General features: G+C 34.8%; 2 protein-coding genes across 2 annotated transcripts; one reads left to right on the top strand and one right to left on the bottom strand.

Annotated features, from left to right (window-relative positions):
* Positions 1-7930: 7930 nt before the first annotated feature.
* Positions 7931-8922, top strand: LOC131431720 (translation machinery-associated protein 16 homolog). Its single transcript, XM_058597582.1, has 4 exons — positions 7931-8076; positions 8137-8219; positions 8330-8470; positions 8530-8922. The coding sequence occupies exons 1-4, from the start codon at positions 8074-8076 to the stop codon at positions 8819-8821; spliced, it is 519 nt and encodes a 172-aa protein (XP_058453565.1). The 5' UTR covers positions 7931-8073; the 3' UTR covers positions 8822-8922.
* LOC131431719 (abasic site processing protein HMCES) lies at positions 8737-10393 on the bottom strand. Its single transcript, XM_058597581.1, has 2 exons — positions 10017-10393; positions 8737-9837 (listed from the first exon to the last, which is right to left on the bottom strand). Exons 1-2 carry the CDS (start codon positions 10034-10036, stop codon positions 8928-8930), a joined length of 930 nt encoding a protein of 309 aa, XP_058453564.1. The 5' UTR covers positions 10037-10393; the 3' UTR covers positions 8737-8927.
* Between the last annotated feature and the right edge of the window lie 1096 nt (positions 10394-11489).

Raw genomic sequence — 11489 nt, forward strand, 5'->3', positions numbered from 1 at the left:
ATATATATATATATATATATATATATATATATATATATATATATATATATATATATATATATATATATATATATATATATATATATATATATATATATATATATATATATATATATATATATATATATATATATATATATATATATAAGAGCGATAAAAATCAATGTGTTTTGTCGGTTACGTCACTTATACCGTCATATATCTGGAACCAAAAGTCACAACCATTTGATCTTCGAACTTGATCAATGGCCCGACAGTAGCTTTCAAACAAGCCCAAGTTTGTTAAAATCGGTTCAGTTATCTCTGAGAAAATTGAGCGCGTTCAAATACAACGCTTTTTGTCGGTTACGTCACTTATACAATCATATCTCCGGAACCAAAAGTCACGGCCATTTGATCTTCGAACTTGATCAATGGCCCGATAGTACCTTTCAAACGAGCCCAAGTTTATTAAAATCGGTTCAGCCATCTCTGAGAAAATCGAGCGCGTTCAAATTCAACGCCTTTTGTCGGTTACGTCACTTATACAATCATATCTCCGAAACCAAAAGTCACAGCCATTTGATCTTCGAACTTGATCAATGGCCCGACAGTAGCTTTCAAACGAGCCCAAGTTTGTTAAAATCGGTTCAGCCATCTCTGAGAAAATTGAGCGCGTTCAAATATCTTCTAAAAGTGCTCACACACACACACACACACACACACATACACACAGACATTTTCCGATCTCGTCGAACTGAGTCGAATGGTATATAACACTATGGGTCTCCGAGGCTCCGTTCGAAAGTCGGTTTTTCCAGCAATTCTAATACCTTTCTATAGAGAAAGGCAAAACCCTTCTTAGTCCACTTAGTGGAATTTTCATATATCTTTAAAAATCACCATAGGGCGGAGTACATGAAATTTTCGAAATCGAAAAAAAAATTTTGATGCCAAAAGGCTTAGAATTGCATGAAACGTCGAGATTTAGTGTCATCTCGAAAAAAAAAATTTTTGAAAAAATCGACTTTTCGGGACTTAGAAAAAATATGAAAATTTTTCTAAGTCCCAGAAAGTTGATTTTTTTAAAAAAATTTTTTTTTGAGATGACACTAAATTTCGATGTTTTATGCAGTTTTAAGAGTTTTGGCATCAAAAAAAATTTTCGATTTTGGAAATTTCATGTACTCCCCCCTATGGTGCTTTTTCAAGATCAATAATTGTCAAACCTTTACCACCGGGCAGCACCCCTTAAGCATGTCCAATTTAGGTCAAATTTTGCATGAAGGCTTTTTTCGAGGTGCTTAAACTTTTGAGCACTAGAACTTTACGAAAATAGAGTTGATCCCAAAATTTTGGCACCCTTATATATACAAGAGCGGTAAAAATCAACGTGTTTTGTCGGTTACGTCACTTATACCATCATATCTCTGGAATCAAAAGTCACAACCATTTGATCTTCGAACTTGATCAACGGCCCGACAGTAGCTTTCAAACGAGCCCAAGTTTGTTAAAATCGGATCAGCCATCTCTGAGAAAATTGAGCGCGTTCAAATACAACGCTTTTTGTCGGTTACGTCACTTATACAATCATATCTCCGGAACCAAAAGTCACAGCCATTTTATCTTCGAACTTGATCAATGCCCCGATAGTAGCTTTCAAACGAGCCCAAGTTTGTTAAAATCGGTTGAGCCATCTCTGAGAAAATTGAGCGCGTTCAAATATCTTCGAAAAGTGCACACACATACACACACACATACACACACACACAGACATTTTCCGATCTCGTCGAGCTGAGTCGAATGGTATATAACACTATGGGTCTCCGAGGCTCCGTTCGAAAGTCGGGTTTTCCAGCAATTCTAATACCTTTCTATAGAGAAAGGCAAAACCTGTTTTAATCCACCTAGTGGTGTAATGATGTCTTTCTCATGTATAATATTGTGTAATTCTATTAAAAAAATTTCTCTTCGATTTTTGAAAGAAACCAAGAGATTGTTTGTGTATTAACTAGTGTAACATATAGAATAAAACAGTGCTTTGATAGCGTAGGTCATCCTTAAGAAAACGAAGTGGGTTCACTATTATATGCACTTCCGGCACCGGAGCCCGAGAATAATCAAATTCGGTTAGTACGGCCACCAACTAACATGACATACAAACTCTACTAGTACGCACTCTAAATTACGATTTAAATGTTTGTTGCATTCGAAAATATGCAGTAATTTTTGGTACGACTATAAGATCTTTCAATTGACCATAAGATTGAGAATAACGGTTTAGAGTCCAGTTTAGAATTTTTTTTTACGGTTTTTGTTTCGCCGGTTTAAGTGACGGTGTACAATATTGAACACACTTTACCCTATAATTCTGGAACAGGGAGTCAGATCTGGATGAAATTCATGATTTCCGCATGGGACCACGAGACCTTTCATTTGAATCTAAGTTTGACAAAATCGGTTTAGCCATCTCTGAGAAAACCTGGTGAGATTATTTGACACATACACACACATGCACACACATGCACACACACACACACACACACACACACACACACACACACACACACACACACACACACACACACACACACACACACACACACACACAAAACACACACATTGCTCAGTTCGATGAACTGAGTCGAATGGTATATGACACTTGGCCCTCCGGACCATTTTCACTAGTCGGTTGCATAACCTTTCTATATGAGAGTCTAAAAATTTAAATGAAATATTTTTTTCAGCATAAAGTTATTTAAAATGTGTAAATATGGCTACACTGTAGCCGATACGTTAATATTTATTCCACAGGGCGAAAATAACGAGAAGGATTATTCGGAAGGAAGAAAAAGAAGTTTGTTGTCGGGTCTTGTCTTAATGCCCCGTTTACACTTCTGCTGGCTGCCAGCATTAGAGTGCCTATAACCAGAGTGACGACATCTCATCCGTAATTTTGGCAACAATTCAAAACATTCCAATAGATTTACATTGAATTGACACAATATTGATTTATACAGATTGATTTATACAGATACCACAAAAAGTAAGAAAGAAATAATGAAACTTTTCCGTCTGAGCGTGTTTGATTACCCATATTCAAATGAAAATTTTTTCGTGCAGCGTCATGAAACTTTATTGTCAGACTGAAAAGTTGTATGACCTGACTTAACGTTGCGTAATGGGCGTTTGAATTCCAAGTCATCATTTTCAAACGAAAAAAGTATATGGATTTACAATTCAATTGTGGTTGATAACAAAAACAATTAAATTTCGTCGTTGAATGTTCATGTCCGTGCGGCAAGGACTTACGATATAAAGGAATGCTCTTTGCATCTGCCATTCTATAACTATAATCTAATGGAATAACATCTTCAAACATCATTTTATTTCCGAAATTTCCTTTCTGAATATAGATAAATACAGATTTTTTATACAAAACAATACAGGTTTTCTATGAAAACTATCTGGCATCTCTGCTCCCACGTTCACAGCTTCTTATGTCAAAATAATGCTTTTCCAGATCTCGGCTAAACTTCTTTAATCCCATTCTAATCCAGCGAGATCCCTGCTAAACTTTTTTACTCCCGGTAAAACTTGTTTGAGTTCAGACAAAGTTTAGAGTGATTTGCCCCTTGAATTGACAGGTCGTTTGCTCGTTTGGAACTGGGAGCTGTCATTCCAAACGAACAGCTGTCGCCACTCTGATTATAGTCACTCTAGCCAGCATGCTGGTGTCAGTGTACTGCCCTTTTAGGGAAAAACGTTCAACTGTGGTCCAATGATCCAAAGTATTAGACCAACGAAAAAAAACGAACCGTTGAACGTTTTTTTTCTTAAGAGGGCAGTACACTGACACCAGCATGCTGACAGCCAGCAGAAGTGTAAACGGGGCATAAATAGCAACATCAAAATCAGCCAATTAGAAACTGGTCCTTTTTGGAACAAAATGTGCCCCCTAGTTGACAGGTCTTGTCTTAGGTAGCAACATCAAAATCAGCCATTCAGAAACTGGTCCATTTTGGAAAAAAAGCAGCCCCCCAGTTGTCAGGTCTTGTCTTAGAGTCAATGATGTGGTCATAAAGCAAAACTTTATCGCCTGGGAAGTATTCAAAGAAATCCAAGACCTTCATAAAACCACAATAAAGATACAATGGGTACCAAGCAGAGATACCAGATATTTTCACAGAAAATCTGTATTACTTTGCATAAAAAAATCTGTATTTATCTGTAATCACTAATAAAATGAAATTTTCCAAAAAAATAATGCTAAAATAACAGATTTAATGAGCATTCATTCTTCACATTTTCGTAAGTCATTGCTGCGCTCAGAATTCATTGACGAAATTAAATAGTTTGAAAATGTTGACTTCATAAGTTGACTTGGAACCCAACGCCCAATATTCAACGTCAAGTCAAGTCATACAACTCTCAGACTGACAAAGTTTCATGATGCCATGACTTGAATATCAGTTCAAATTGGTTCCAAATAATAAATGTAGTTTAGTTTTCATCATCTGCATGAAAAACCTCCATTTCAATGTGTTATTTGTCCGTTGATTAATAAATTTTTACCTCGTCACTGCAATCAAATACTAATAGAAACATTTAGGGGTTTTATTGGATTCTGCAAAAACTGTGAAATGCTTTAAGCACTGACTCATCGAAGGCGAAACGCAAAGAAATAGAAACAAAATTTGCGCTTTTTGCACAAACCAACAAAACCCTTAAAGGTTCACATTTTGCGACGGCTAGTAATAAGCCGTCACTCGTTTACGCCTGAGACGTTAGAATTAATATAGCACTTGTGCAATATTATTTGAGGGTTGCATAAATAGTGCAAACTTTGCGTATGCTTAGCGGTATAATTTGAACTGCTAGGCGCGAGATGGCCGTTCAGTTTGAACTGCTTTAAGCACTGACAAGCCAAAGATGAAACGCGAAGAAATATAAACTAATAGATAGCTCAGGCGAAATAGTTGCATTTTTTTTGTGACATCTGTATAAATCTGTATAAAATTTAGAAAATCTGTACTCTGTATTAAATCTGTATGCGTATGTAAAAATCTATATATAATACAGATAAATCTGTATAAATGGCATCTCTGGTACCAAGCCACATGGGAATCAGAGGCAACGAAATTGTCGATCAAAAAGCAACTGAACTAGAGATGTGCGAAACAGCTCATACCGGTGAGCAGCTCCGATTCGATCAGCTCACTAAAGTGAATCGATTCAATGCATCAGCTCATCAGCTCATTTAGATTGAACTGAAGGTTCGTTTTGAGCGCACCGTTTTTCTTGTGCCGTTTCTCTTACTCCGTTTTTCTTTCATAAGCATGATCGAAATCATAAATGCACAAAGAACAATGCTATGCGAACTAATTTGTGTGCGAATCATTATTATGTTACATTTGTTGGCATCCCTAAATGTACCTTAGCCTACTGAGTGAGAGGTAAGATTTCTTATTGACAATGGCACATTCAATCTGTTAAAGAAGGATAGATGCACATTTGGTAGAACAAATGAAAGCACACATTTCTTCTCATTTAGAACTCGCTTTTCAAGAGCCGAAGATCCGTTCAGCTCATAACTTGTTTCCACCTTACCAGTGCGGTGAACTGGTGAGCTGCGGTTCCTTTAAAAAGAGCTGTGAGCTGTCAGCTCACTTTAAAGATTCGATTCACTGGAACAGCTCAGGAGCGAATTGCCTATCTCTAAACTGAACAAACGAAAGGAAAACAGTCCGACTTCAATAGCGGCCCTTACACGAGCATTAAAAATGTTATTTTAAATGATGTCATTTAAATGATGTAATTCAAATTTGTTAGAAATTTCGTCATTAGTGCACCACTACACGTTCATTAAAATGATTTTTTTTACTAATGACATTTTTAATGACTCGTGTAAGGGCCGCTAATGGAATCACCATGAGCGACGCTATAATTGTAAGTAAGAAGGAAGTGTGGGATGACTGGTCACGATACTACAAACGGGAATCCTCAACAAAAGGAAAATGGCACTACAGAATAATGAACGAACCAGGAAAAAACCATTGTTCAAAGAACTACACTGAGCTAAATTTTCTTTTTCACATTATATGATATTCTAATGATTTTGCACTATTAGCATTTCCAATAATAGTTACAAGATGTGTTCAACATCATGTCAAATATATGAGATAATCTTATGAAACATAAAACTCTTGTTAAGGTAGCGCTTCGCCGTGGTCAAGTCGAAGCGAGACAACTCACTGCTTCCTCTTGCTTTGTCGCCGAAATTTCACTCTAAATTGCAAATTTCTCCAATACTAACCCGATTCACGAAAAATCAAAAACATACGATTGTAGGTAAATGATTTTACTATGCATTTGGCGAAAAATATTAGTTAGAAAGCTTTTCTTTCGCGAGATTTCGTGCGATTTTGCATGCGTTGACATTGTGTGCGTGCGAAAGAATAAGGGAAAACTCATTTATTTTTAAAACTCGCACGAAATCTTTCGATAAAAACGTTTATCAGGCTCAGTTTATATACGAATCGATAGAAAAATTAATTATCTAGAATCGTATGTTCTTGTAATTTCCGTTTTCTTTACCGTTTTCAAACAATTTTGGGTAAAGTGCGTGAAACCCCGGGATAGGCAGCGAACTCCCGTGACCACGGCGAAGCGCTACCTTAACGTTATTTTTACAGGATTTCCATATAACGAATGAAATTTCCAGTTTGAGTCAAATTGATTGGCGCGTCTTATAGCCATTACTAGATATCCGCACAACATACATTGGAACAATTTATGAAGCGCATATAATATTCACTTCGATTTTATTTAGATAGGTTCATATATACCATATGACTAGTTTTAAAAAAAATTATATATATACATATATATATATATATATATATATATATATATATATATATATATATATATATATATATATATATATATATATATATATATATATATATATATATATATATATATATATATATATATATATAACTTTCAATATAGCTCATAATAATAGCAGATAATCGCCAACTACAACTTTTCTTTGAGGATTCAAGCTTTACTAGTATTCCGTTCGGTAAGGGAGCACCTCATGATATTTGCGAAAAAGAAGTGAGATCCCGAGACTGAAAATAAAAACGAATCTTACTAGACAGATAGAGTAATGAAATGTACCGGATATATATTTCATGGTCCATTAACGCATATCCTTGAACGAAGTTACATTGAGATGCGAAACTTCCTGAAAAAAATGGTCTGGAGCAGTTGATGAATATCGGAGACACAACTATTTCTTCAGCTTCAAGCAGTACGATTCACGACTTCCATCGGATTTCCATATAAATTATATGGGATATTTTTATAACTTTCATTATGATAACGTCCATTTAGATTTAACGTACACATTAAATAAAGATTATAAGTTTCCATATAATTTCTATGAATTATATTCTGCATATGACAAATCTAGTGAATATAAATAAGATTTTCATTTCAGTGTATTATAGAATTGTGCGAGATACGCAAGGAAGTCTGAAGTCTGAAACATGTTCTCTATGACTACCCTCGATTCGACTCGATCCGAAGCCAATACATAGTTTTGGACTACATGAAACCAATGGAAAACATTTTTACGGAGGAATGTGAACAGAGCATGAAACAAATAACGCAATTTCTCAAGGAAACAAAAGTCTCGGGTAATTTTTCAAAAGGGCGTATAAGCAAGTGACAGTTTCTGTCTAATCACTCTCTCTTTCGATTATTGTGATGTGATTCACTATTCTGTTTGAAAATCGAAAGTTTCGGGTATCATTTCATGCAAAGAGTTAAGTGATAAACTTGGAAACCGCTTGGTAATTGATAGAAGAGAAAGAAAACAAAGAGAAACTGTCACTTGCTTACACGCCCTTTTGAAAAATTAACCGAGAAATAGAAATATAAACGGAATAGACTACGGCGGCAAGATGGATCAACTATGGTCTTAGCCAGTCTTTCCGAGAAGACAACAGCAAAGCAAAAAAAACATAAAATCCTTCTTTTCTTATCAATTTTCAAGTTTGTTTTGATCAAATTTTTACAACAATGGTTTGATCTTTTTCGTGATATTAATTGAGTTACAAACCATAAAACCTTGTTTTATTCTAGCCAAAACGTATATTAGCGGATCTAGCTCAATGTAAACATCCCCAAAGTCGGAAAACCTTAGCTTTAGTGCGTAAGATAAAAAAGTAATTTTGTTTCCTCTGAACGCATGGATTTTGATTGGCGGACTCATTCAATCTAATTTTTTTTTGCTTGGTGAAAGATCCGTTTGATACAACAGTTTTCCCAATTTTAGGATCAACAAGCGCGAAAAGAAAAAAATAGGACATGCCATGAAAGCGAATATTGTTGGAAAAATGTTAGGATGGTTTGCTGAACGCTTGGAAGGTAGAACCGATGCACCTAACCAGGATGAGTTTATGGAGTTGATTATTCAGTAGGTATCGGTAATACAGGATATACTATTTCTACTTTATTTTCGTTGGCTTATGATAGATATTTGTCGCGATTCGATGAGGAGCTACAACAAATACAGTTGGTCCAATCAATTAACAAGCAGCGGAAGAATCAGTATGCATCTCGTGAGGCGACTATAAGAATTACACTGGAAAAGGAAATTTCTGATTTTAATGGAGGTGGTTTAGAATTACCGAATCTGTGTGACGAGAATGAGTTCAAGCGATTTCAAAGATGGAACGGAAATTCTCAATCTATACAACATCTGCCATTACACTTTATTTCACGCAAAAGCTTACAATCAGATGCTTTAGTCAGTAATCCTATTTAAATTTCGTCGTATTGCAAAAATAACAGGCTTTATCAGTTTCCTAACTTAGCCGGCGAAAATCCGTAACAGTTGAACAATATATAAAAAGTTTCCTGATGAAATTTGATTAAATTTTTTTTATCTTAGTTTCACTCGAAGATCCCTCATCGACATCAAAATTCTCATTACTACGTTTTTTAATAAGTAGCCAGTTCCGCATTAAATTATTTTTTGAAAAATTAATATCCTTACTAGGTTTGTTGCATTGATCAGATTTGTTTCTTGAATTGTTTTCAATGTTCGAGACAGAGTACCATTGAATCGATTCGCTTGGTTTCAATAAATTAAGAGCACGATTTACACCAATTCTCCGGAAATCAAGCCACTGGCTAATTTCCTCTTCCGTTTCCAGTATTGCGGGAATGCGATGATGAATTTCGGAAAATTTTCTGTTAGATTCAAGTGTGATTACTGTATAACTATATAGTTTGTCTCCGTTCTCATCTTCCCATATGTCAAAAAGTCCTGCCATCTTGAGTAGAGTTATTCCACCTTCATTGAAATTCCATGTAGATTTATCATACATTTTCACGTTTTCATTCTGAGGCATGTGAATAAAAAATGCAGGTCGTTCAGATGCTTTCAGTTCTTTTGTAGTTTGCCATTCATAGAACCCTTCGCAAAGAATTACGCATCGGTATCCAGAATGTAATGGAAAGCCGTAAAGTTTGGACATGGCTAAATTTTCTAGTCGACAGTTGTTTGTAGTTAAACCATGTTTTCGGTAATCACCTTTGTGCCAACGTGGTATCATACTCCACATCATTGGTACGATTATTCGTTCAGAAGTATCTGTATCTTCATTAAAGTGCGCCGCCGAGACAAGAACCGGACTTAAATCTGTTGGAGCGATATTATACGATGGAAAATATTTTCGGCCGCAATTGAACTCGTTGCGATATTCTGGTGGTAACGGTTTCTTTTGCGATGTTTTTCGATATTTACAGCAGCATTGAATTTCCTTTGAATCAAGAGTACTGAACAAAAAATATTAGTATATATAAGTATATATTTATATATATATATATATATATATATATATATATATATATATATATATATATATATATATATATATATATATATATATATATATATATATATATATATATATATATATATATATATATAGAAAAATTATAAGCAGAAAACTTACAGGCATGTACGTCCACACATTTTTACGTATCGATAAATCAAGTTAATCTTTTTTTACTGTGCGCAACAATATCTGCATTCAGCCTCTGATGTGCATTTCTTTCACAGAAATTCAGATGGTTTTTAAAAATGTTCAGTTTGCAAACATAATTACAAGAGCAAGAAAAACATGCTTCATATGAGCAATTCGAAAATAAATTCTGTTTTCTCTTTGCTGGCTATTTCTAAACAGCACACACCAAAACAATGTGCAAAAATTCTTCCCACTCCTTGAACATACAGACTCTCATACACGCAGAGAAATTATGCATGTTTAAAATAACAGAACAGTGAGTAGATTTTTAAATTTGATTGATTTTTTTTTTCAATTGATTTTTGATTTTTTTTTTCAATATCAAGGGGAACGTGCCATTTGAGCCAATTTGTTCTGATTCCTGATGATCTCTGTTTGATTTGAATCAAAATTTTGGTCTAACCAAACAAAAAATATATATGTTCCGACTGAGTTTATTGTTGAAATAAACTAACTATTTATTACTTGTCAACAACAGTTGATTCAATCCTGCTATATCTTTAGGTGAAGAAAAAAAAAGGATTAGTATATCTATGATCTTATTCGTGAAATGATGCAATAAATTTTACGTTTTGAATTGATTGTAATAGTTTTATTTCTTACTAGCTGACCCGTCGAACTTTGTCTCTCCCAAAAACTATTTGTTCGAATTTATGTTTTCGGACAGCAGAATTGTCAAACGACTAAGTAGTTAACCTTTATCTCCATTATAATTCTGATTACTTATCTTACAATCAACGGAATTCGACATTCGTTTGAGTCAATAAAGAATCTCTCTCTAATGGCTTCGACATAATGGATATGAGGTGCCTTCTCTTCCAGATGTGATTCTTGCTTTCGGTAATGGATAAAAAAGCTCACTAACCAGAATTTTGTATTGATAAACAAAGAATAAAAAGCATTCTGAACAGTCCGTTTTAAGGAATTACTCATACTTGAATGTTCACTCGACGCAACAGAATATCCCTTGTACAGTTTTTAAGCAGCGAGAAAGTTTTCTCAGAACTTGTTCTGTATATTCAAGTTGCTAAAAAGTGGCACGCGTACTTTAGGGCTCTAATAAAGTGAATATTGTTCAGTTACCAGGCCCGTGCGCAGGGAGGTTTTAGAGCTTTTAACAACTACATCCTGAACATTGATATCTAATGGCCACCTATTATGTGCGCTAAATCATTAGAAAGTAAGGAAAATCTATTAGTTTGACACTAGCGCTTCTACAGAACAATCTTTTAATTGATTCAGTCAAAATTTTTCAGATTTGTTAAACTCGCGCTCGCGATGACCAATATTATTTATCTAACTCCATTACGCACAATCCATCAACTGGTAAACGATATCAGAACTTTTTCTCCTGCCTACAGCATACAGTCATAGGCATTCCGTTATTGAGTCATTTGGCAA

The sequence above is a fragment of the Malaya genurostris genome, chromosome 2, assembly GCF_030247185.1.
Source record: "Malaya genurostris strain Urasoe2022 chromosome 2, Malgen_1.1, whole genome shotgun sequence".
Taxonomy (NCBI): domain Eukaryota; kingdom Metazoa; phylum Arthropoda; class Insecta; order Diptera; family Culicidae; genus Malaya; species Malaya genurostris.

Coding starts and splice junctions, on each gene's coding strand:
- LOC131431719 (XM_058597581.1), bottom strand. CDS start 10,036: ATGTGTGGACGTACATGCCT. Junction 9,838..10,016: donor ATGTGTGGACGTACATGCCT/GTAAGTTTTCTG, acceptor TTTTTTGTTCAG/TACTCTTGATTCAAAGGAAA.
- LOC131431720 (XM_058597582.1), top strand. Junction 8,220..8,329: donor TTAGTGCGTAAGATAAAAAA/GTAATTTTGTTT, acceptor TCCCAATTTTAG/GATCAACAAGCGCGAAAAGA. Junction 8,471..8,529: donor TTTATGGAGTTGATTATTCA/GTAGGTATCGGT, acceptor GGCTTATGATAG/ATATTTGTCGCGATTCGATG.